This window comes from Peromyscus leucopus, chromosome 5, assembly GCF_004664715.2.
Source record: "Peromyscus leucopus breed LL Stock chromosome 5, UCI_PerLeu_2.1, whole genome shotgun sequence".
Taxonomy (NCBI): Eukaryota; Metazoa; Chordata; class Mammalia; order Rodentia; family Cricetidae; genus Peromyscus; species Peromyscus leucopus.
The window spans coordinates 5,814,546-5,841,154 of NC_051067.1; the positions used below are offsets into that span (position 1 = coordinate 5,814,546).

Consider the following 26,609-nt stretch of genomic DNA (forward strand, 5'->3'; position numbering starts at 1 on the left):
GATAGATAGGTAATCTTCAAACACTTCATAGACCTAGAGAATATGGCATTTAAATAACTTAGAATTCTGTTGACGTGAGACACAATTGCTCCTGGCTGCACCAATTGATCCCGAGAGAATGTTGGGCTTCTAAGACATTTCCATTTGGAAGTTTGTCTTTTTGGCACAAAATGGCCTACTGGGCAAAGAACTGCCCTTGCCTTGACGGCTGACAGTACAAATGCAATGCTGTCCTTTCTGGACAAGCGGGACACAAGGAAAGCGACCACTGTACTCTGCCAAGACAGGGTAAGATGGTCTCTCAGAATTCCTGCTTCTGAAAATGGTCTGTCAGATACTCTAGGCCTGTAGCCAATTTGAATGCACCAACAATGCTGAGAAACATCAGGTGACTGTCCAGGCTGCCAGCTGTCTTGGTCTACTCTTGCAAGATTCCCGAAAGTTGCTTGCATCCGTCTACCATTTCTCAGGTACCATTATGTTCCTTCTCAGGTCTTTGATGTGGTTGAAGGCTAGATAGTCGTAATTTCCTCAGTTATGATAAAAGATAAGTTAGCTATAAAACCTTAAACTCACAAATATAAGATAGATAGGACATCTTCTTTAATATTGTAACTATAATTCTTGCTCGGTAATTGTTTTGTTATATGTAATTTTACCATGTTAAAGTTAAAACCTTCCTTTTTAAAAAAAAGAAGAAAGGGGAAGTGCTGTGGATATCACTCTATGTAAATAAAACACTGATGGCCAATGACCAGGCAGGAGGTAGGTGGGACAAGGAGAGAGGAGAATTCTGGGAAGCGGAAGGCTGGGGGAGAGGCACTGCAGCCACCGCGAGGAGAAGAGCATGTAGAGACGCCGGGAAGCCACCAGCCACGTGGCAAGGTATAGATTTATAAAAATGGGTTAATTTAAGATAAAAGAACAGTTAGCGAGAAGCCTGCCATGGCCATACAGTTTATAAGTGATATAAGCGTCTGAGTAATTATTTTATAAATGGATTGTGGGGCTGCGGGGCTTGGGGAACCTGGAGAGAAGCCCTCCAGCTACAGTGACCCTTTAATACAATTCATATTGTGGTGATCCCTAACCATAAAATTATTTTTGTTGCTACTTTGTAGCTGTAATTTTGCTACAGTTATGAATCATAATGTAAATGTCTGTGTTTTCTGATGGTCTGAGGTAACCCCAAAGGGGTTACGACACACAAGTTGAGAACCACTGGTCTAAGGCATTAAGATTCCAGTGGACATCTGCAAGACACAAGTAGAGACCAGGGAATCATCTTGTATGGGTTAGGATTCCAGTGTTAGACCATCTGGTCAATATGACAGCTCCCAATGCCCCGGGCGATCCTAACATCGAAGGTGCCCTGTTTTAGCTGTCAAGTGCTGCTGGCTGACTTGCTTGCAAAGACCAGCCTTCTAACTGCTCGGGTGTCGCTGCTGCTGCTGCTGCTGCTGCTGCTGCTGCTGCTTTCATCCCGTTAGCAGGTCAGCTGCAGCACTAAAAGTCCCTAAAAGATCACCAGAGAGAAACATTATTGGGGCTAATGTTGCAACACCAGGGGAGGCGACACACAGGAGTGTCTCAGCTGACTCTCCACGTGAGCCTGAGCATCCTGCTTACATTACCCTCCTAGACCACAGTGGGAAGTAGCGCCCTTCTGGTCTGGGAGGAAATAGTTGCAGGTCTTCTAGAGTTTGCTGAGGCCCATACACAGTAAGGAGTCTGGTCTAATAGTCTCTAAGGCTCAGGGAACACTGGGGGGGACAGGGGGAGGGGGACCTAAGGGCCAGAAGATAGAAAGGACGGTGAAATGCTGGTTCTAGTCTGGACACAGCCATTGTAATCACCAACTGACAGCAGCTGTGGATGCCTGTAAGGTCTGCACAAGAATGGGCCCATCAACACCCAGGCCTGGATGGCGTAGGGGCCCACAGGTTCCTACTCTCACTTTTGACCTATTTGCCACCGACAGATTCAAGAAGAGAGGGCTGTTGCCTTTGTGTACAGACTGGTGACCCCACCAGGATCCAGTGGACAGTTCCACTAGTCAAGACTGACCTGGCTAGCCGGGCGGTGGTGGCACACGCCTTTAATCCCAGCACTTGGGAGGCAGAGCCAGGCGAATGTCTGTGAGGTCGAGGCCAGCCTGGTTTACAGAGTTAGTTCCAAGACAGCCAGGACTACACAGAGAAACCTTGTCTTGAAAAACCAAAAGAAAAAAAAAAAAAAGGTGAATAATAAGGAAGAGATAGTTGGCAGGGATAAGAGAAATGATAAGGAGAAAGTAATCAGAAATTGTTAAAAAACAAAATCAAGCCGGGCGGTGGTGGGGCACGCCTTTAATCCCAGCACTCGGGAGGCAGAGGCAGGCGGATCTCTGTGAGTTCGAGGCCAGCCTGGGCTACCAAGTGAGTTCCAGGAAAGGCGCAAAGCTACACAGAGAAACCCTGTCTCAAAAAACAAAAAATAAAACAAAACAAAAAAATCAATAAAAAATAAAGACTTGGGGCTGGAAAGATGACTCAGAGGTTAAGAGTACTAGCTGCTTTTGTAGAGGCCCTGGGTTTGATTCCCAGCACCCATGTGGCACATCCTGTAACTTTAGTTACAGGAATTTGACACCAAAGTAGCTCCTTCCCTTGAATTTCCCACTTCTGTTACACAGATCCCCCCATTTGTATAAACCCTGGCATGCAATTTTTGGGCAATAATATCTTTAAAACATTACTTTTAAAAAATCACATGTAGGTGTGTGTGTGTCTACCTGAAGGGACGTGCACAAGAGTGCCTGTGCCTGCGGAGACCAGAGCCCTGACTTGGGCGCGAGGACCTGAGCAGAACTCTGGTCCTCTGGAAGCAAAGTGCTCCTAATCACCCAGCCATCTCTTCGGCCTCCTGGTTCTATCATCTTAAAATGGAAAAAATAAAACAAAACACATTTTCCTTGTTTTAGAAATTGAGATCTTGGGGGCTGGGACGATGGCTCAGTGGTTGAGAGCAGTGACTGCTCTTCCAGAAGACCCGGGTTCAATTCCCAGCACCCACACGGCAGCTCACAACTGTCTATGATTCCAGTTCCAGGCCTTCTGACACCCTCGCAGACATAAATGCAGGCGAAACACCAACGAGCATAAAATAAAAATAAATTATTTTTTTAAAAAAAGAAATTGAGATCTTGTCTGTGGACACCAAGCACGTAAGTGGCAGTTGTTTATCTAGTTACACGGGTAATGTGCTAGAAGGAAACAAAATGACAGCGCGCCCCTCTTTAGGAAGCTGGCAGCCCAGTGGAGAGGCTGGCAGTAAACTGCTGCAGGGCACCGGGGTACAGCCAAACAGGGAAGAGGAAAGCGAGGGGGAGCGCTGGAGACACAGCTCGGGCGAAGCCCGGGCTCCAGTGAAGTTGGGTGTAATTCCCTAACAGGGGTAGCGGTGAGGACGCAGTAAAAACGTTAACTTCTTCACAGAACACGCTAGTAATCTAGCACTTGGGAGGCTAATGTCCCGCGAGTTCGAGGCCAGCGGGACCTAGACAATGGGTCGCAAACACTTAGGCTGGCAGCGCACAGATCGGGCAGATGAGACGTGCGAGCACTGGCCGGCCCGCACCGAACATGGCTGCAGGAGCGCCGGGGCCACCGCGGGCCGGGCTCGGCCTGTCTGGGCCACCCGGTCGGAAGGGCCTTTGGCGTTCTGTTATCCACACGAGCTCGCTCTGGCGGGCGCGCCGGCACGGGGCACCAGTGGCACCCTAAACTGCCAATAACCGCCGCCTTCCTGCCAGGCCTGGGCCTCCATCTTTGTGCCGCCCGCGGGGAGCCGACGCCAGGTGCGGGTCGGCCCCAACAGTCGTGGTTTCAAAAAGCCCGCGCGGAGGCCCCGGGCAGATCCGTTGGGAACGGCCGGGAGTCCCGCGAGGGCGCGCGAGGACGAGGCGTGCGGGCCACGGCCGGCTCCGCACAGGCGGCGCCGGGCCAGCGCGTAAGAGGAGCGCGCCCGTGCCGCGGCCGCCGGAAGTGGGCTCGAGAGCCGGGCAGTGATTGGCTGGCCGGGTACGTCCCTCAAGGGGCTGGCGCCAACGCCACTGCGGAGTTGGGCCGGGGCATCCGGCGAGGGGAGGGCGGGCGGGCTGCGGGAACAGCCGCGCGTCCGCTAGGAACCGCTCGGCGGGTGCGCGCGGGGCGCCCCGGAGGCCCTTCTCCGGGGCACGGCGGGAGCGCGCCGAGTGCGAGCGCGGGGGCGGGAGGGCGGGCGGGCGCCGGGTAGCCCGAGGCCCCGCCGAGGCCGCGGAGGGCGGGGAGGCCGCGGCCCAGAGCGGCGCTGCGGCGCGGTGGGCGGGACGAGGGCGGGCGGGGAGGCGATTGGCCGGCGGCCCGACGCCGCTCGTGACGCACCGCGCGGGAGGGTGCGCGCGCCTTCAGCGGCCTCTTTGTGTGGTGCCCTGATAGGGGAGCGGAGGTGGCGGCCGCGGCTGCCCTGGTGGGGTTCCAGCGTCCTCGGCTCGCCCTCGGGCCGGCAGCGCGCCCCTTCCCTCCCCCTCCCGCCCCTTCCCCGCCGGCGGCGGCGGCGGCCGGGCCCGGGCTCCGGCGAGGCCTCGGCGACCGCTAACGGCGACGGCGACGCCGCGGAGCGCGCAGGGCGGGGGCAGGGCCCGGGTGGCCGACATGGAGAACTCGCAGCTCTGTAAGCTGTTCATCGGCGGCCTGAACGTGCAGACGAGCGAGTCGGGGCTGCGCGGCCACTTCGAGGCCTTCGGGACGCTGACGGACTGCGTGGTGGTGGTGAACCCCCAGACCAAGCGCTCCCGCTGCTTCGGCTTCGTGACCTACTCGAACGTGGAGGAGGCGGACGCCGCCATGGCCGCGTCGCCGCACGCGGTGGACGGCAACACGGTGGAGCTGAAGCGCGCCGTGTCGCGGGAGGATTCGGCGCGGCCGGGCGCGCACGCCAAGGTGAAGAAGCTGTTCGTGGGCGGCCTCAAGGGCGACGTGGCGGAGGGCGACCTGATCGAGCACTTCTCGCAGTTCGGCGCGGTGGAGAAGGCGGAGATCATCGCCGACAAGCAGTCGGGCAAGAAGCGCGGCTTCGGCTTCGTCTACTTCCAGAGCCACGACGCGGCCGACAAGGCGGCGGTGGTCAAGTTCCACCCGATCCAGGGCCACCGCGTGGAGGTGAAGAAGGCGGTGCCCAAGGAGGATATCCACGCGGGCGGCGGGGGCGCGCGGGCGGCTCGGGGCGGGCGCGGCGGCGGCCGGGGCCGCGGCGGCGGCGGCGGCGGCCGCGACCAGAACGGGCTGGCCAAGGGCGGCGGCGGCGGCGGCGGCTACAACAGCTACGGCGGCTACGGGGGCTACGGCGCCTACGGGGGCGGCGGCGGCGGCGGCTCGTACGGCGGCAGCGACTACGGCAACGGCTTCGGCGGCTTCGGCAGCTACAGCCAGCACCAGTCCTCGTACGGGCCGATGAAGAGCGGCGGCGGCGGCGGCGGCGGCAGCTGGGGCGGCCGCAGCAACAGTGGACCGTACAGAGGCGGCTACGGCGGCGGCGGCGGCGGCTACGGCGGAGGCTCGTTCTAGAAGCCGAGTTCCGGATGCCAGGCGGCGGCGGCGGCGCTTCTCCCCTCCGCGCCCGCCCCAGGTGCCCGCGGGGGAGCCGCTTACCCTGGGGGGGCAGTCCCCCCATTTGCCTGCCTGTCTCCCCCCTGAAGGTGGACTCGGCCCCACACACACATTTTTGTGTTACAGTCATTGATGGACTCTATTTTTTTATTATTACTTGGACCTTGGTCGTTTTTATACTAGCAAAATGTCTTGTTTTAATTTGTGTTTTTTTGGGGGGGTGGGTGGGAGGGAGTGAACTTGCTGATTCTGTAGCAAAACCTGGGTGGGGGTTGGGCGGGGGTAGTTTACTTTGTTGTAAGGACTTGATACCTGGCTACAGCGTTTTCTATGAAACCTACTTGGATCCCATGCCTGAAATTTGGAAGCATATGTACAAAAATCATTTTTACGTTTTATTTTTAATAAATCATTGTGTTTGACCGTACATGTCTAACATTTTTTTTTCTAGGATCCACTCCTTACCGTTTTAAAGGATATTTTTGTTAGTTTTTGATGTACTTTGAGAAACTTAAAAAAGAGGTCTTGTGGGTTATTTTTTTCCCCTTTCCTGTTGCCCAGCTAGTGATGTGTTGAATTTACCCCTTACAGTCAAACTTTTGAAGTGGTGGATGTGACTGTTGAAGGTTTCTGTGCATCCATCTCCTTGTACTAAGCGAGTAAGCTTATCATCTTGACATGGTTGGTCACTTCTTTCTATGAGAATTTACTTCAGAATATGTACTGTGTAGTTTTAAGAGAAATAGTTTGTGTTTAAGCATGTGTTCTCATTCATATAAAACTGTTTAAAACTTTTTTAGATGACCTAGTTTCATTCTTATTGGTTTGTCTGTAATGAATGGTTACAAATAAGGGTTATGTTTACCCTAACACTAAGTGATTTTTTTTTTTTGTATTTTCAGAGCAGGTTTAAAAACGTTTCTTTTCCTAAATCTGAACTTTGTCCTTTGAAGTCCAACCCATGTAGCACCATCTACTGGTAGAGTGGCCGAATAGCTGCAAGACAGTTGGTTAAAAAAGTAATTTGTTCAGGACAATTTCATCAGATTTAGCAGTTTGCCATCAGAAATCTGTGCAGACTTGGAAGTTGCGCATTTCCTTTGACTGAGATGGGCTTCACAGGAATGTAGCTGACAGCCCTCACCAGTCTTCTACATGAGATTTGAAAATGTAAACTGCTATGCATAGCTTGGGCAGGAGCCCCAAACTGCTCTGTAGCTACTGGAGCAGCTATGTGTACGGGGTTAGGTGCAAGTTGTAAAACAATCTATGTACTCTGCTTGGTTAACGTGTATTTGTAGCCCTTCATGCAATAGAATTCAAGTTGTTGTTTATAAAAAAAAAAACAAAAACAAAAAAAAACTGATAATAGGAGAAAAAAATTGCCTTCCTGGATAGAAACATAGAATAGCAACGTTTATGGATATCACAAATAAAGAATTCAATTCTTTACATGATTGAGTGAGAGTATGTATAATCCGGTGGGTGGTTCAGAGTACCAGTTAACTTACTGGGTTTAATGGTATGGTAAAATTTTTTGACTCAGATTTTGAAAGCCCAAAGCCTCATGGTAATATTTTAATGTTGAACCCCCTACATTTTAACTAGTCCTTATATAATTTCTAAGATCTGATTCTTGCCCAAATAGTGTAATTACAAGGCTCTTAAAGAGGTCAAAAAGGACATTAGGAGGTTAGGCTAGTTTGCTCAGGTACTTGAATGAATGATGGTTGATGCTTGGTTCAAATATTTAGCACCTCTAACAGGTAAGTGTCCCACATGGAAGTGGAAATTGGATGGAAGTTGAATTCTTTGCTCGATTAACTATACTGTCCTTAAGTTTCTGCTTGAGCTTTGACTCACAAGACTGAAGATTTTTTAATGCATTTTTTTTGGGGGGGGGGTGCCTCGAGGATACAGGAAATGATTTAGAGCTATCGTTACATGTTACCTATGATGTTTGCTTATTTTTGGTGAAAAGATTGAGTTAGCTGGTAGGAATTAGGGAAGATTGTCAAACGAGGTCATTTTTTACTTTGAAAATGGTGGCTTTAGAAAAGGCAGTGGATGACTTACATAAAAATTTCCTGTTAGACCCCATGGTGCATACTCAAAAACAGCCCAGTGTCATCTATGCTCACCTTAGAAATCTAATTGAATAGTAGGACAGGAAATAGGATTCCTGTGTTCCCCTGGCCAGCATGGGGAGCTTTTTAAATGGGTGGACAGCTCTTTGGTGTCTAGATTTACCTGTGAGAGTCTGAACAGAGGACTTCAAGCTTAGTTGGCAGGAGGTGGAGATGCTTTTTTCATACTTGAATATAATCTGATTTTCTTTTCTTTTTTTTTTTTTCTTGATTTTATTATGTATACAGTGTTCTGCCTGCATGTATCCCTGTAGGCCCAAAGAGGGAACCAGATCTCATTACAGATGGTTTTCAGCCACTGTGTGGGTTGCTGGGAATTGAACTTAGGACCTTTGGAAGAACAGCCAGTGCTCTTAACCTCTGAGCCATCTCTCCAGCCCTGTAACCTGATTTTCAAGATGAAGTTGCCCCAATGTGAAGATCCTTGTATTTCAAATACTTTGAGTGTAAATTCTAAAGTAGTCATTAGTTAAAAGATAGTTTGGAAGATCTTTACATTCATTTTGTGTGAGTGTATGTATGTAAGCCTGTGCCTTTCACACAGCAATCTGTGGAAGTCAGAGGATTTATGCAGGTCTGCTCTACCATCTGGGTCCTGGGGATCAAACTCCTGGCTGCAAGTGCCTCTCACAGCTGAGCCATCTTGATGGATCTGGGAGATCTTGAAATAAGATGGCAATAGTTTAAAATCTTATTTTTTTTAGGTCTATTTTTTAAAAAAATGTGTGTGTGTGTGTGTGTGTGTGTGTGTGTGTGTGTAGGTAGGTTTGTGAGTGCAGGTTCCTGCAGAGTCCAGAAGAAGGTATTGAATCCATTGGAGTTGGATTACATGTGATTGTGAGTTGCCAGATTCGGGGTCCTCTTCAAAAGCTGAGCCATCCCCAGACCCCAGAATTTCAAACCTTTAAAGCTTGAAAGTGATTTAGGTTCACAAAATGCTCTCGAGTCTGAATATGTTCATGGTTATACCTTAATGTGGAATCTTGTCTTAGGAAAGATACTAAAGGATGAAGGGTGGCTGAGAATTTGGAATTTAGGACTCCTTGCCTCAAGACCACCAGTGAGGGTCAGTTGGTTTGTAGACTTGTTTGTTCACACTCTAAATTGGATCACTTGCATTTCAGTTTGTTTTCTGTGTCTGGTAATGAAAGTGTAAAGTGAGGTGTGGGTTGTTTGCTCACCACCTGCCGTTAGCTAGTGTGTGGGTGTTACCCGTGGAACACTGACACTTGAGAGTGTCTTCCACTTCTGTCAGTGTGAAGGGAAGAGCCCTGTCAGCCTTATTTTGGCCCCATCCCTCCCCCTTCTCCTGTGTGTCCCTAGCTGGCTTGAAACTAGCCATGTAGACCCAGCTGTCCTTGAATTTTCAGGAGCCTGCCCACCTAGTGCTAGGATTGTGGACATGCTCTTCCGCCTTTTGGAAGGACTGGCCAAGCCTGTGGAAGTAAGCGGGACATTTTTTCCCCTCAGTGTTCTATTGCAGACATGCTTGAGTCACACTTTTCCTGCTCTCTTAAAAATGAAACTTTTTTTTTTCCCCCAATAAGAAGTTCCTTGAGAACCTAAGAAGTAGGTAAGTGTTTGTGTTGTTGATTTCTGTCCTTAGTCACTCCATGAAGAGATCCTGTTATCTCCATCTGCCTGCTGGCTACAGGCTCTTAATTTAAGCAGTTTGCCTAATATGAAGGATTGAAAATAGGAGATAGGAATCTTGCAGCTTTAAAATAAAATTATTTTTTTTGGTGAGGACAGGCTCTCACTTTATGTAGTCCTAGCTGGCCTCAAACTCAGAGATCCACCTGCCTCTGCCTTCTGACTGCTAGACTGCTCAGCTGCTCTTCTGAAGGGATTACACAGTGAGGTCAGAGATTAGAGCAAGCACTACTCTGTGTTTTATCCTACTTAAAATGGAGGGCGCAGTTTTCCAGTTGTACATTAGTAGGTGTTAGTAGCAGCATTTGCTTTTGCTTGAATACTTTTATCATGAATGAAGCTTTTTTTAGAAGTTGGGGAAAATAACAAATTGGGAAGTGCTGGGTGAGGTTTGCTCTGGGTCAGAGGTGACTATCACCAAAAATGTGAATTTCTAGGTTGAGATACAACTTCAGTTTGCTATTTAACCTGGTAAGTCAGCTGATTTCCTAGACTATGCAGTTGTTTAGATACCTTATGATTTAATATGGTTTTCAAATCGTTCTAGGTAATTATTAACAGTTTGAGAGAAACCTTGAGATTCGTTCTTAAGATAACTTCAACAAAAAAATTGAGTACCAAGCTGATAGGGGCCAGCCTTTTAAGGTATCCATAGTTTTGTCTGGGTGATAATTTAAACAATTATGACAGTACTAGCATTTGAGTTGGACCTATAAGCAGTTGTGACTGTGTTACAAGAAAATGTGACAGGTGTTGGAACTAGTTTTAACATTTGGATTAGGAAGTCAAGCACAAAGGACATTCCCACTGCTTAGCTGAAATGCAAAGCGTGGTGTATTGGGTTCCTTATGTCATTATCCCTGCTGACTGTGAGGCCACAAAGGCCTTTAAGAAAACAGCCACTTAAATTTTATTATTTTTGCCAAGTACTAATAATAGCAAAACCGGCTGTGGGACACAGACTAGTTTATTCAGTTTCGGAAATATCAGTCACCAAAGATTTTTGGTGAAAAGTGACAGGGGCTGGAGAGTTGGCTCAGCAGCTGAGAGCACTTGTTGGTGCAGAGATTTCCAGTGCCCACATGGCAGCTCATAACTGTTAATTCTCGTCCCAGCCCTCTTCTGACCTCTGAAGGGCACAGGCCGGCACATGGTGTGCACACGCACACACACACACACACACAAGTTAATAAGTCTAAAAAAACGACAGCCGTCATAGATTAAGAAGCCACTCCACACACTGTAATCCGTAGTTTGAGGTCCCGTGAAGCTAGTCTCCCATGACTCACATTGTTCACGGGCTCCTCATTTTGACTTGTTTTACTAGGAACAAAGTTCTATTGGTTTCACCAATTTGCTGTAATAGAAAGGGTGTTTATGTTTGGAATTTCCTTTGTAAGATGAAGTTAGGTCACTTTGGGGACACAAGATAGTTCAAAAAGTAGTAAATGAGCTGGAATCAATAGCTTCAGGGTGGAGTCCAGTGCACCGTGGCTGTTCTTGATTTTTAAATTCAGTTTCTTACTATAATTATGGAAGATTTTAATTTGGAAATTTACTAGGGTGGCTATAGTTGAGGGAAACGGAGCAAAGGCACTTCCACTGAGGTGAGAGCACCAGATGGTGTTTGGGGATTTGTAGGCCAGTGTAAAGACTGTCTCGGTGGTGGTTAATTTGGTTGTCAACTTGACACACCTGGGAAGGGGTGCCTCCCCTGGGGTAAGCCTCCATTAGCTTGTGTGCAAATCCGTGTGACTGTCTTGATTGATGGTGATTTGGGAAAGGTCCAACCCACTGTGGGTGGTGCCCTGCACTGGTGGGCCTGAGTATTAGAGCAAGCAGAGCCCGAACGGGAGGCTAACCAGTAAGTAGTGTCGTCCTTGGCTTCAGGTCCTCCTTTGGTTTCCCTTGATGATGGGCTGTACCCTGTAGGCTGAGTAAACTCTTTATTCCCCCAAGTTGCTTTTCAGCCTTTTTTTTTTTTTTTTTTTTTTTTTTTTTTTTTTTTTTTTTTTTTTTTTTTTTTTTTTTTTTATCACAGCAACAGAGAAGCAACTAAAACAGCCCTGAGCAAACGAGTGGAAAGCCACTGGAGGAGTTTTTGTTTTTGTTTTTGAGACACAGTCTCACTTTGTGTGTAGCTTGGCTGATGGGGTACTGGCTATGTAGCTTTGAACATATGATGGGTCTCCTTCCTCCGTCTCCGCCTCTTGAGGGCTGAGATTACAGGGGTGCTGCCTAGCAATCTGAGGGTTTTGAGTAGAGGAATGGCATGGTCTGAATTTTAAAGGCTGCTTTTTGGCTTTGTCAACATCTCTGTGTTTTTTTTTTTTTTTTTCTCCCCCAAAAACAGGGTTTCTCTGTGTGGTTTTGGTGCCTGTCCTGGATCTCGCTCTGTAGACTAGGCTGGCCTCGAACTCACAGAGATTCACCTGACTCTGCCTTCCAAGTGCTGGAAGTAAAGGCGTGCACCACCACTGCCCAGCTACAATTTCTATTCTTTTGGTATAACTGTGTTGGATGATAGGTTACGAGGAAAGTGTTGGAACTAGCTGGATTAAAGTATGACAGTCTCTTCCATAGCTACATGGTTTTTAGCCAAAATGGACCTTCTTTTGGTGGCATTTGGTAAAATGTTAGCATATCGCACCTGATGGTGCGGTCCTGTTAGATGGCCTTGTGATCTTTATCCGGGCACTTCCACTTAGGGAGTGTGCCCAGCATCCTCTGACGTGCAGAGATGTTGACTGTAACCGGCTGTGTAGTGATGTTACTAATGCTGAGCCCCTGCATTCCCTTTGGGAGCATACACTTAACAGTGCTGTTACAATGAGCTTCAGCTATGAGTTCAGCAAATCCTAGGGCTTGGTGATCTCTGACGTGTGTGTGTGTGTGTGTGTGTGTGTGTGTGTGTGTGTGTGTGTGTGTGTGTTGTGGGATTCACAGCTTGGGGCAAGTGCTCACAGATGAGCCAGCCGTGTCCAGGGAAGACCTTTCTCCAAACACACTCTCTGGGGTTGGTCCCACACTTGTGTTCTTAGACCTGAAACTGCCAATACTAGCTTCTCTTCCAAGCAGCAAGAAGCATCAAATGAGGAGGGTGAAATAGAGTTCAAATGTGTTCAGTGAGAAGTACTGAAGTCTTCCGATCCTTTGCTCCTGTGATGTAAGGGAAACAAACTTTGCCTAAAGATGATCAATATATTATAGCAAAAACCTTATCACCATCTAAATGTCAACATTAGGGAAATAGTAACTAGATTTTGCTCTACCATAAGGTGAAATACCAACCCAGTGTCCATTAATAAGCAGATGGATAAACAAAATGAAATATTGCTGAGCCGTAAGAAATAAATTCAGGTACATGTCACAACATGAATGAACCTTGAAAATAAGGTTAGCTAAGTGAACAAGACCAGATAAAGAAGGACAAGACAGATTTTATTGATTGATGCCTGCACTTTACATGAGATGCCCTAGAGATAAAATGTGGCTAGGTCTGAGGTAGAGTGTCAGCGTAGGAATGCACCTATAAAGCCTTCTGCTTAGTTCCCAGCACAAATAAATAAAATAAATAAATAAAGTAAGTAAGTAAGTATAAAATACCAGCTAGCTGATCTGAGGCAGGGTGGGGCAACAGCAGCTCACTGTCTAAGGGTACACAGATGATGATGGAGACAACAGGAGCTCACTGTCTAAGGGTACACAGATGATGGAGACCACAGGAGCTCACTGTCTAAGGGTACACAGATGATGGAGACAACAGGAGCTCACTGTCTAAGGGTACACAGATGATAGAGACCACAGGAGCTCACTGTCTAAGGGTACACAGATGATGGAGACCACAGGAGCTCACTGTCTAAGGGTACACAGATGATAGAGACCACAGGAGCTCACTGTCTAAGGGTACACAGATGATGGAGACCACAGGAGCTCACTGTCTAAGGGTACACAGACGATGATGGAGACAACAGGAGCTCACTGTCTAAGGGTACAGTTTCTATCTTCTGGGTGTGTGGACCCTACCTTAGCACACACATTTATCATTGTATGCTTGATTGGTAGGGGAGAATGTGTCATCTGTATTTAACATTTAGGTTTTCTCCATATCCAGAGAAGAACTGAAAGGGGAGGCAAGAGCAGTGGATAGGAGATTAACGTCTTTAAGCTGAATTAATGCTCATTCTTGAATCTGTGACAGAAGCAGCTTTTTCCTTTTTCTTTCTAGACTGCTGATGTGAAAAGCGGTTTCACTTTTGTTATGAGAGATACATAGCTTACCAGCAGAGGGCACTAGTTGTGGACTGCAGATTTGGGAAAGGAAAGAGTTCTTGGGAAAAGCTTGAGAGCTGTGAATCTGTTAGGTCTGTGGAGGTTGCTTTCTGGGGCTGTAGCCAGTCGGCTTTGCTTTGGCTCTCTTGGCGTCCAATGCTGCTCATCTGCTTTCTTTACTGGCTAACTTAGTTGGTGATCAGAGGACCTTCCTAAAGGAGGTGTTTGGAGCCTTGGATGCCAGCTCTATGTAATGTCTTTAGGAGTTCCTAAATCAGAAGAGAGGTTGAAAATTATCTGGGCCAGGCACCCTTGGTCAAATTATTTAGCCCTCAGAATCTCAGTACTCTCATGTTCACAATCCTTAGCCCAATGGCTCTCAACTTTTCTAATGTTTTAACACAGTTCCTCATGTGGTGACCTCCAACCATAAAATCAGTTTGTTATTACTTCATAACTGTAATTTTGCTAGTGTTATGAGTTGCAATGTAAATATCTGATATGCAGGATATCTGATATGTGTGACCCCCTCAAAGGGGTTGAGACCCATGGGTTTACAAGAACCTCCTTAGAGGGTATAAAAATAAACAAAGGATACAAGTGAGTCAGCGACTGTGTAGAGTGATTACAGAGGGAGCTGAAGCCCTCATGGTTGCTCGAGATGTTAACTGGAGTCAAAGGCAATTTGAGCATTGTAAAGGTGGAACACAGACCGCATGAGTGATCACGCTTGAGAAGGCTTCCCCAGGACATTGTCTTCAGAGCAGAAGGTGAAGGAAGGCAGGCATCCCTCTGGACCAGCTAGTGGTCTGTTTGACGCTTTGGGGCCCTAGGTTCTTCCTCAGTTTCTACCTGCTTTCCCAGGGTGCTTTAAGCAGAGTCCATTCAGCAAGTGGCCCAGAATCTTAGGTACTTTTGGTGGCAGAGATGAGGGTGGGCTGTGCTGAGGGATGGTCTTCTGTATGCTGTGAATATGTGTTGCTCTAACTCTAGCTTGATCTGGTAGGGAGTTTTGGTGGTAGAGATGAGGGTGGGCTGTACTTTAGCTCCCCTCTGTCCAGTGCTTGCTGACCTGTTGGCAATAGTGGCTTCTGGGGGTAGAGGATGGCTCCACAAATGCCCTCTCACCCTGATTAATCTTTTCCTTGGTTCCAAGATCCATGGGTCAAGGATGTTTAATAGCCTTGAAGAAGACTGTGGAACTAGGTGCTACTAACGGTTACTGGATGCTTCTCATAGGCCAGGCTCTCTGTTCTGCTGTTAGGACATCGAAGTCTATGTGATCTTCTTGTCTAGCTGTGTGTTCCAGTCACCTATGGAGCTCATTAAAATTCTCATTCCGGGCTCTGGTGTCACAGGTGTGAGGTATCCAGTATTCTTCTGTAATATATAAATTTATGTAGAATTTCCCTTGCTAAGTGTATAATTTTTAAAACAGTAGTTTCAGGCTGAAGAGATAGCTCAGCAGTTAAGAGCACTGACTACTCTTCCAGAGGTCCTGAGTTCAATTCCCAGCAACCACATGGTGGCTCACAACCACCTATAATGAGATCTGTTGCCATCTTCTGGCTGCAGGGACACATGCAAGCAGAACACTGTATATATAATAAATAAATAAATCTTTTAAAAAAACCCCAGTAGTTTCTTTTTAAAAGTATTTTATTTTTAATTATACAAATATGTGTAGGAATGCGTTTGCATATGTGCATGTATGAGTGCAGGTACCCTTGGAGCTGGAGTCCCAAGTGGTTGTGATCCACCTGACATGGGTGCTTGGAACCGAATTCAGGTTCTTTGCAGGAGCAATGCATGCTTTTAACCACAGAGTCATCTCTCTGGTACTCCCGCAAGCCATCAAGATAAGGAACATTTTCATCACCCTAAAAGTTCCTTTGTGCCTTTTGATCCCCTAATGCTTACGCTTTTAATGACCTAGGTAGATGGTTCAGATACACTGTGTGACTTGAGACACAGTGCTGTGTTCTGGAATCTGCAGATGTAAGAAAGCAAAGCATGGGGGGAGGGCAGAAAAGAGGGGAAAGGCACTTATGGGAAGGAATGATTGGCCTAAGTGTCTCCAGATGAAGTCCTGACTCCATGCTGAGGCAGAGCACAGAAGACAGAACTTTTTAGACCAAATCAAGACTAAAAAAGAAAGTCTTTCTTCCAACACTGGTTCTTCTCAAGCCAGCTGAGAGCTGGAGAATTCTGAATGAAGTTGATGGATAACAAATTCATTCTGAATGAAGACTGGATAACCAGCTTTGGGGTGGAGGTCTGAGTTACCAGGTGTGCTTGGCTGACTGGGGAGGTAGCCCGAGGCAGGGGCAGAACCTAGGCAGGGGCAGTAGTGGGCTCTGATGTGACTTCAGGACAGTTCAGGAAGGGGATTTCCCTCCAGGCAGGACCACCTTGGTCCTTTTGCTTCTCCTGCTAGAATGAAGCAGCCCTTCTTAATCTGGGTCCTCCAGGAGGGTTAGCCTAGACTGAGCAGGTCAGGCTGTGGCCCAGACCAGGTTTGGATAACAGGTAGAAAATGTAACAGAGACATTTCCAGCAGCACTCCAGGGAAGGACTCTGGCTCAGCTCTGCCCTTAGTTTTGGTAGGTGGCTTTCCTGAGTGGCCTTCTCCATCCTGGCTCCTGGGACGCTGGGAGTGGGGGTGGGGGGTGGGAAAGTGTGGGTGTGATTCTGATACGCCACAGCCACACTGGTTAGTGTGGCATGAGCAGCTTGCAAGGAAGCCACTTGGGGCTTTATATTGGCTCTAATGATTCATTTTGGATCGTGACTACGTTCAAACCTTAAGTATTTCCTTTCAGATTTGTTTCCCCTTCCTCTTTCCTGTATGGTGAAGACGTGAATGAGGGCATGCAGAAGGGAAACCAGTTTTACACACCTCTTGTGACTCACCCAGCTGTCTTCCTACACTAGTCACGTGCCTGCATTCTGGCACAGATTCTAGGATCCCACTTCCTTGTTTGTGATGCTCAGCTTCTGTGGCCCCTGTGATTGACGGTCAGAGGAAATATCTGCAGCAGAACCGCGAAGCTGATAGAGGAGGAAGGGAAGTGGTGGGAGGGAGCTGGGGGTTTGGGTGTGAGCCGTCACTCATGGCTCTTCTCATGTGAGGGAGAATGACTGGGCAGTGGTCCCAACCAAGAGGATACTGGGGAGTTAGGGAGATCAACTTTGAGTCTCACACCTTAGCCAGTTTGAAGTCAGAATGTTATGTCAAGTTCAAGTTATTAATACTTGTGGTTTCTGGACCTGTGTTCCCTCTTTGCTTGATGACGTGAGGTCTGTGGAACACTGAAGAAATTTAACAGGTCAAAATTATAACAGTAACACATGTAGTGAATTCTTAATTTCACATGCATCATTGTATCCCCCCAAAGTTCCCCACAAACACAGAGCCCAGTAAAATTTCCTTCTCAAGCAGATGTACAGGGTATACTGAGAGGGAAAGTGGGACATTTCCAACTTTTGTAGAATCACAGTCCTTAGAGCTGAAAGACACTGTAGGGATTGTCTGGTGAATGAGGGATTGAGCATGGCAGCAGGGGCTGGGATAGACCACCCCGCTGAAGGCCGCTCCGCCAGTGCCTAGGCGGCTCCCAAGGTGCCAGGTGTATTGGTGGGTGAGGAGTCCTAGAAAAGGGACACTTGCGTCTGGTTTTTCTACACATTCAGAGAAGCTTCTGAGCCCACTGGTTATGTCTAGGAGACACAGCTAGCTTCTGGCTTTCTACAAGATTGTCTTTTAGCTCAAGAAACTAGGCATGTAAATAATGAGCTCCCCAAGACATTCTATTAGGGGAGATGAACAGCAAGGGCAATGCCCTTTGGAGTTATTTTGGAGGCCACTGGCTGTCATTGGTGTGATTTAGGGAAGGTTTTAGAAGACCTGTGATCTATTGCCCTTCCATAAAGATTCAAGGACCGAGGTTTGGAGGAGTCATTCCAGGTAGGGTCAACAGCTAGAGTGAACAGGAGCTTTGGTTGGATATTGGGGCTCAGTGGTAGACATGTGAGCTGGGGTCACAGCTTGCAGAAACTTCAGCATGGCAGACCTTAGCGTTCAGTGTGGCTCGGGACGACAGTGTGGCAGTGTTCTTGTGATTGACCACTGCAATGCTCTTTGGGGCTTTTGTAATACAGGGGGTTTGTTTCAGTTGCTCAGCCTCCCAACAAAACAACGCTCCAGCTCCCATGTCTAATTCTTCTCCTTATTCATTTCTTTTCTATGACACCCACCCACCCACATCCCACTTGTCTTATCGTCACCTCTCAGAACTACTATGGGCTTGGGGAGGGCAATTAGGCAGAGCTGATGTTACAAGTGAATTTCCCTAGGTAGGTAAACTCCACCGCAGGCCACAGAGGGGCCTCCTCATTCCAGCAATCTGGCCAGGCCCACAGACTCAGCTTAGGAGGAGGAGAGAAGGAGGGGTCAGCTTTTCTCCGTTAGTGAGGATTCCTCTGATTCTTTGCAGTGCAGCAGAGGACGCAGGAGACCGTGGGGTGGGCTAGTCGCTAGGGCTGGGGATGCCTGAGCAGATGAGGAAGCAGCTGGAAAGGTGGCATAGCCCTAGGGTAGCCGCCAAAGCTGTGGCTGTTCCTAGGAGACCGAGGAGAAGCCAGCCTGCGGGGGAGGGGGAGCGAGTGGGTTGCTGCTTTTAGCAGCTGAAAGGGCTGCAGGGAGCGCTGGGTAAGACATTTTCTACCCCTGCCGCTTCTGCGGTAGAAGCTGCCGCGAGTAAGTCAGAGGAAGGAGGACAGGGAGCGAGGAGGGCTCAGTTGCAGCCATGCTGAATCACTGTTGCTGATCAGAATCCCTCACGGGGTTGCTGGGAGAACCCAGAGAGCAGCGCTAGTTCCCGGGTGCATGCACAGTTTGGTGGCTACTAACCCTGCCCGGCCTCCCACAATGGAGGGCGAAAGGTATGTATGTGTAAGCATGGTGTGTGAGGTATGCATGTGTAAGCGAACGTGAGCTTAAGGTGTAACCACCGGCGTTTATGTTTGCATCTGCGAGGCAGGGTTGCAAATCCTGGCCACTGCGGGATCCCAAAGCAGAGCGAGCACAGGAAAGTCCCTTTGGAAACCTACCTCTTCCAGGGCTCAAAGCTACAGAGACTCGGCTCTTGCCAAGGCAAGTCTGGGTTTGCTGGGCAGCAAAGCACGCCAAAAGAAGGAACTTCCTGGCTGGCGTTGGAAATAGTTTCAGCACGGCTTGAGTCAGGATTGCCCTTTCCAGGCTGCTTCAGGGAGGCGTTCCCATTCTCCAGGGTGTCTTTCTTTGATGGGGGGTTTTGATGTCATTGCGGGGCTGGCCTTGGAGGGAGCACTTGCCTCGTTTACACTGAGGTGGTTGAATCTTCAGGAAACATGGCAAGTGGATGGCTTTTCCTAAAAACAAGCCTAATATGAATGTTCATGGACTCTGGCTCCTGTGCTGGTATGAGTGAAGGAGAAACCTAGTCAATTGACATTTGCTCACAACTGGTTTTGTCTGATCACAAAGTTTGAGAGATGCTGCAAGGTCTGTCTTAGAGGAACCCACAGACTTTTAACGAAATAGGAATCGACAGAAGGCATTTAAGTGCTTGCGTTGAGCAGGAACAAGCTGGCCAGGGTTCGTCTCCTGGCAAACAGGAGCGTATACAGTTTTACTTTGTCTGAAGAGCTGACCCTCCCACTGTGAAGGTTCTCAGGGCAGGGCCAGATCTGGCAGACTACGGATCAGAAGTCTGAGCGCCACCACCTCCACATCCGTGGGTTGGTGCAGAGAATAGGCTTTGCCATTTTCCTTGAGGAGAGAAGACCACAGGGAGAGCCAGAAGGCTTTTCCTCTAAGTTGTGAGTTGCTGGTTCCCCGGGAACAGGCCCACTAAATCAGTGCAGACATATTTGGAGAGCGCCTTGATGAGAGCGGCTTGTCCTGACAGCCAGTGAGAACAGCTGTGGTTCCTTTCACTCTCCTGTCTGTAAAGCTTTAGAGACCAGCGCTTCTGGAGAAGTCCCACTCACAGGAGAGTCCAGAGCAGTGGTTCTCAGTCTTCTTAACGCTGCGACCCTTAGCACAGCTCCTCATGTCCTGGTGACCCCCAACTGATTTTTGTTGCTACTTCATAACTAATTTTGCTGCTGTTATGAATTGTAATGTAAATATCTGATATGCAGGATGTCGATATTCAACCCCTGTTCACAGGGGTCATTTGACACACAAAAGGTCATGACCCACAGGTTGAGAACTGGTAGCCTAGGACATGTCTGTTGCCTCTGGGCTCTCTTCATAACACAAGTCCCCCTAAGCAATGGGACATCCAGAGGCCTTGGGGCAGAGGTGGACAGTGGTCTTGCCCTTTCTTACCAGCCCGTAGCTAGCAAAGGAAGGAGTGCTGTGATGGAGGTGTGAAGTTATGGACTGTGTCTGCCTGCATGACCCATAGCATGTCTGCGCTGAGGTTGGCGTGAGACCTGATGCCAACCGAGCATTTGGGGGCAGCGATTGTGTCCACAGTTCAGTGCTCACAAGTCCTTATATCATCTTCAACTGGTGAGTGCAGGAGCTGAGGTCTGTGGCCGAGTACCCATTTGCTTTTGTCCACTGGAGACTACACATAGACAAGAAATCCAAGTTGAGAATTTCCAACACTCACCAGGCTGCCCCGATCATTACTTTTTGTCCCTATTCTAGGGACAGCCTACCTGCCAAACAAGTAAGTCTTTGATTTGTCTCCCGTCTCTTTCCGAAGCATACCCATCCACCCACCAAGAGTCCTGTTGGCGTTTTTTTGTGGTTACTCACATTCCTTTTCTCCGGCCACAAATCCTCATCCTCAGAGCTCTTTTTGATAACACTTCTCTTCCCATCTTTTTTTTTTTTTTTGAGACAGGGTTTCTCTGTGTAGCTTTGGTGCCTTTTCCTAGAACTCACTCTGTAGCCCAGGCTGGCCTTGAACTCACAGAGACCCACCTGCCTCTGCCTCCCGAGTGCTGGGATTAAAGGCGCGCGCCACCACCGCCCGGCCTTTTCTTCCCATCTTATTGGAAAACTCAGCTTTTTAGTCCTCACTGCTGTTCTTACATACAAACCTCTTTTTGGCCTGTGGCGGTGCTAGGGGTAGGGTTGAGTCAGAGTCTCTTATGTATCCCTGGCTCTTAGAACTCATTATGTAGACCAAGTTGGCTTTGAACTCACAGAAATCCACCTACTGATGCCTTCAAAGTACTGGGATTAAAGGTGTGTGCCACCTTACCTGACCAAACTTCTTGTTTGTATCTTAGACCCGAATGAGAGGCCAAGCAAGTCCTTTTGTGTTTCTGCTTCATGTAACTCACATAAAGATGGTGTCTCTGTACTTCCTCCTTAATATTTCTCACTGACTACTTACTGTTTGGCTTCGCCAAAGCAGGCACTGGGTAGTAATTTTCTGGTTAACTGATAATATAAACCAGTGTTATTAATTCTTTGAGAATTTCTTACAATGTATTTTGATCGTATTCATCTCCCTTTCCCCAGTCACTCCCTGATCTGTTCCCACCTTCTCAAGGCATCCAGCTTCATGTTCATGCCCCCTCTTTGTAATATCCCTCCTCAACCACTTGAGTCTAGTTTGTGTTACCCAATCACTATTGGTTGTGAGGCCTGCCCCAGAGTGTGGTCAGTATGCCAGAAAATACACCAGTAAGGAAGCCCGACTCTCTCCCTCGCAGTAGCCATCCGATGCTGGTCTCCCCAGCTCTGGGCGGGGCTCTGTGGCTCTCCCGCTCCATGCTGGGATTTTGTATGGCTTGAGTGTGCACCAATCTTGTGCGCATCATCATCGCTGCCATGAGTTCCTGTGTGCAGCTGCTCTGTTATCTGGGAAAACACAGTTTCCTTGAAGTCCTCCACCATCCTGGCCCTTGCACCCTCTCCACCCGCCTCTTCCACAAAGACCCATGGACTGAGAGGGGAGGGGTTACGGTGTAGACATCCCTTTTCTCCTAGTCTTCGCATCTTGACCTTACCTGGTGACTTTTGTGAGGAACTCTGGTATCTAAAAAGGTGAGAGAAAAGATTGAAATATCTGGACAGCCTTGGCTATCAAGTTGATGTCTCAGCTCCACTTGAAATGTCATGCCTTGACATGGAAGAAGAGGTGGAAATAGCTTTGGTTTATAAGTTTCCTGAAACCAAGGGTGATTGGCCTAGGTCACGAGTCTGATCTCCAGGGACTGGAGGCATTCTGTGTCTGGTGCTTGTTCCACATTTAACCTGCTGAAACGTAATTGGGGCTATTTTTAAGCATTAAAACATTTCAGCCAAAAGATTTCTATGAATAATTTTCTTTCCTTGCTATGAGGGTACAAAAATACTTTTTACCTTGAAATATTATTAATTGAAAGCGTGGGCTTGGGAGTGACACTAACTAGTGAAGTATTTCACAAGCTGTATGACCTTGCGTGTGTCGTATTTTTACTGAGCTATTTTTTTTTATGTGTAAAGGGAACAATCACACTATTCTTCATGGGGTTGTTGTGAAGATTAAACCAGGCAGTGTGTGTGTATAGTCCCTCATTTTGTTTTTTCTGGCGTGGAGTAAGTGCTTAGAATGTGGCAGCTATTGTTACCCCTGGACCCTCTATTGCTGTGCTGCACCCCGAGATGCTAACAAAGCCTTTAGGATTGTCCTATAACAATTATCCAAAGCAGATTATGTGGTCTGTTCACACGAGGAACACAGAGGGAAAGCTTAGCAGGTATCACCCTACTTAAGTGATCTCTACACAGTGAGGCGCCTCACAGGGCTCCACACCACTTGGATTTTATTTACCATTTTTACCTCCCTTTACAGATGCCATGTGGCACATGGATGCCCCAGTGGGCATGAGCTGGGTACCGCTTGCTCAGGCTAAGACCTTGAAGAGCCTGGGGCTGCTCTTCCTCTGCCTCATCCCAGGCTCCTCAGCTCTGCTAGGCCTTTTGATGCTGAACCTTCCTCTTTGGGGAACATCCAAGGCCTGATGAGTGGAGAGAGGCGATTTGGGGTTCTCATCAACAAAGGGGCTCCAGCTCTTCCCCTCCCCCTCCTTCCCTGAGTCTCTTAGACACTAAAGTGGCAGTTGCCCTTGCTGTTGGGATTTTATTTTAGACTTGAAAATCAACCTTGTAGATGTATTAAAATAAATTTTCCACTTTCAAGATAAACTCAATTCATAGCAACAGAAAGTGAAGTGCTTGCTAGGGGGAGAATAAGGGGAGTAGGGATTGCCTCCTAGGTGTGGGATTTCAATTCAGGAGGGTAAGTTGTAGAGGTGGATAGTGGTCATGGTTATGTGGCAATTCAATGGGCTTCACAATACAACTTATAAATTTTGTTGTGTATGTTACACATACATGGACACACACAGACAAACACAGACACAGATACACAGACACACACATAGACAGACACAGATAGACATACATACATACATACAGGCAGACAGACAGACACACACACACAGACACACACACACACACCCTGAAGGTCCAGACTGGCAGATCTGCAGCAGTTGCAGAGAAAAGCGTTTTTTTTTTTAGTAGAAACATCATCAAAAGGAGAAGCTGGCTGCTTATTTTTCTTAAAGTTGTATGGTTTTCATCATGGAAAGGGTGGGGAGCTCTTGAAAAGGCTTTCAGATACAACTTTGCTGTGACCACCTATGAGGTGTCCTTAGGGATGGTCTTCTTGGCTGTCTCTTATTGACGGGAGCCTGCTCCTGTGCCTCAAGGAGCTCCTGGGATGGAGGCATGCTTACCCTTGATAGTAGCAGACAGAGAAACACTGGGGGACAGCCTGGGAAGCTGACCTTCCTTCCCCAAACACTGGAGTCTGCGTCACCAGGTAAAGACAGGTGAGACCCAGCACAGGGCACACGTCCAGCAGCAGAACGGTGTTTTTCTACTCCCGTTCCTGCTGGCCAGCACTTAGTCCTCTCCTTGGCCCCAGAAGTTGTGAGCAGACACTTGGGCAGGAATGTTTGGGTTACCACACCTCCTGAGACACTGTACATCACTGCAGTGGTGATAACTGAGATCACATTTTCCATTGGATCTTGATTTTTTTTTTTAATGTGGAAAGGGAACAGAGTCAGCAACAGGGGCCATTATTTCATTTTTTTCCCACACCAAGATTTGGCTTTTTAGGGTTTCTTTGATAAGTTTTAGATTGTTAAGGCCGTTCCAGGCAATAGCATTTTTCTGTGTGTGTTCCAAATCATCTACTTTATTTGATAACATCACCACTATGGAAATGACCTATTTTTTAAAAAAAATTTCTAGATGAACCCTAAAAGTAGGTTGAATCGAACAGGCCGGTGAGAAACGATGTAAAAAATAGTTTGAACATGCTTTGTTCTAAGATTTTTTTTCTTGTTATGTAAGATTCAGTGAATCTCAGGTAGAATGTGACTTCCTATGATTTGTGAAGATCTTAGACTGCTTTTCCCTTTTGAAAAAAGGACTTCTTTATTTTTATTGTGTGTGTACGAATGTTTGCTTGCATGTGTGTCTGTGTACCAAGTATGTTCCTTTTGCCCTTGGAGGTCAGAAGACATGCCCTGGAACTGACCTTGTAGAGCTTGTGAGTCACCACGTGGGTGCTGGGAACCGAACCTGGGTCCTTTGTAAGAGCAACCAGTGCTCTTAACCACTGAGCCATCTCTCCAGCTTCCTACTTTCCTTTTTACTTGTGATTTCACACCATGGCCTCTGTCATAGCGGCCTACACAGTGAGTTCAACTCTCCCATTCAAGCCTAATACAAGCTTGGCTTTCCAAAGCCACATCGCAGGGAGTGTGTCTCTTTCCTTGTTTAGTCTATTTGCATGAACTCAAGTGTTTTATATCTTTATGTAACTTGTTTTATTCCATCCTAATTCTAAAGAAAGTCATGAATTAGGCCTTCAGGAACGTGGTTAGTTAACGCCTGTTCTTGAAGTTGGTCAGGGATGAGAGGGCAGCAATTACCAACAGCTCTCATGAATCATGGCTGGCTGGTGTGAAGGGCTGACAAGTTCAGGAAAATTAGTATCATGTAGGGTTGTCCCGACAAATTTTATCTCAGAGCCTCCGGAGATAGTAGTTCCTGCTTCATACTATTGTTCTGAAGATGAAACTAGATAATGGCTGTAAGACCCTTTAGCAGAGCCAGCTTCCAGTAAATGTTGACTGTGATTGACTGTCCCCTGGGATTCATAGCTTTTGATGCATTGCTATTGTGTGCCTATGTGGGCTGCTTCACAGCATCACTCTGATGCTGGGAATCAAGGTGGCCCTGCTGAGAGAGTACGTGGCTTGTGTGTAAATGATGTTACTTGATGGCAGGGTTTATTAAGGTCTATATTCTGGTGGCTGGACATACTCAAGTGCCAAGTTCTTCACCAATCAAGAAGTAGACATCTAAATTTTGAAGCGTTTATCTAATTATTCCTTACCAATAAAAACTCGGGAGTCAGACATTGGGATAAGAACCTGAATGATCAGAGAAGAGGCAGAGAAGTGACCAGTGACTTCTTCTCTCTCCTTCCTCAGTCCAAAAGGGCTAAGAATGTTTCTGAGCCTCTCCCTACTATTTCCTATGTCTCTCTATATGTCCTCAGTCCTCCAAGACCTCTATGGCTAATTTTGGTCAGCTAGTAGCTAGTTCTACCCTTTGATTCAAAGTAAACTTTATTGGCAGTCTCGGGAGTGTCAGAGTGCAATCAAAATATCATACAACAAAATTTGGTAATTTTTGTCTTGACCTTTAGGATTGGGGTACTTCCTAGATCTGTAGTTTATCCAAGGTCTCATGGATTCAGAAATCTGATTTTTTTTTTTTTATTTACTATCGGTGACTATGGGGGTCCAGCCCCTCGATAGTCCCCTCCCAGGGTCTGGGAAGAATCTACAACCAGCTGATAATTAATCTTTGAAGAAAAGAAATGAATCTATGTACAAGAAACTCCTTAGTCCATACACTTTATTATTCTGTCACTTCTCTCTCTACAAGCTTATACTCTGCTCTCATTTTTAGCTCCTTTCTTGCCCAATTTCTCTTTACTTTTATCTGTTGTCCCCTCCAGGTTCTATCTTAATTCCTTCATCTAACTCTGTTCTTTCTAGGTTCTCATCCATTTAGTTCTTTCCCATATCAGCTCCTCTCCCATCTCCTTCTCTCTCATCTTGTTCTTCTGTTATGCCCAGATTGTGACCTCCCAAAGAGACCACCGAAGACCTTGGATGTCCAGAATGCAACAGCAAGGTTTATTCTGCAGATACAAGTCTAGACAGGGACTCATTCCTACACCCAATACAGTGAGGCAGGGAGGAGTGCCTCTTTCTTGGGGAAGTTAGTTTTTATAGGCAAAACTCATAAAATTTCTTAGAGGGTAGGGGGTTAGTATGGGTCCATCCTTGATTGGTCAAGTTTTTCCCCGGGCTTGGACTTTATCTTATTTTATCTTATCTGTTTGCCCTGTCAGGAGTTTTACAACTCATCTCCGGGGTCTGGTCTTGTAATCTCTGGAGAGGGGCATCTTGTGGTTAATTGGTTACCATCAGACATCCTGACTCTGTTCTTTTGTTCCTGGGGCTGGCACCATCATTTCTGGGGACTTGAAACTGGCCTGGCCTAGATCACAGTCCCCAAAGCCGCCACTAGAGACTTTAGGTACAGAATGCAAAAGTAAGGTGTATTCTAAGTTTACAAGTCTCCAGGGAGGCTCTTCCAAATCTCTCACTCACAGCAGGGAGGTTGGAAGGAGCACTCCCCTTTCTTTGTGAGGCTAGTTCTTAAAGGCACAGACCATATAATTTATTTTAACCAGCCTCCCTTTTTAGTCTTTTGGTCGAATATCCTGACTGTTTTCCAAAGTCCCTGTAGCAGATACAGCCA

The 26,609-nt window shown here is 47.5% G+C and overlaps 2 protein-coding genes across 2 annotated transcripts in view; both read left to right on the plus strand.

Annotated features, from left to right (window-relative positions):
- Positions 1-4,416: 4,416 nt before the first annotated feature.
- Positions 4,417-7,079, plus strand: Hnrnpa0 (heterogeneous nuclear ribonucleoprotein A0). Its single transcript, XM_028863282.2, has one exon. The coding sequence runs from the start codon at positions 4,674-4,676 to the stop codon at positions 5,583-5,585; it is 912 nt and encodes a 303-aa protein (XP_028719115.1). The 5' UTR covers positions 4,417-4,673; the 3' UTR covers positions 5,586-7,079.
- An 11,069-nt stretch (positions 7,080-18,148) lies between these two features.
- Klhl3 (kelch like family member 3) overlaps positions 18,149-26,609 on the plus strand; it is a 119,621-nt gene continuing 111,160 nt past the window's right edge. Inside the window, exon 1 of the mRNA XM_028863293.2 lies at positions 18,149-18,643. Within this exon, the coding sequence (XP_028719126.1) occupies positions 18,588-18,643 (56 nt within the window). The 5' untranslated portion in view covers positions 18,149-18,587. The remainder of the gene's footprint in view (positions 18,644-26,609) is intronic.

What these genes read in the sequence shown, in the direction of transcription:
- Hnrnpa0 (XM_028863282.2), top strand. Translation starts at nt 4,674, where the DNA reads ATGGAGAACTCGCAGCTCTGTAAGCTGTTCATCGGCGGCCTGAACGTG.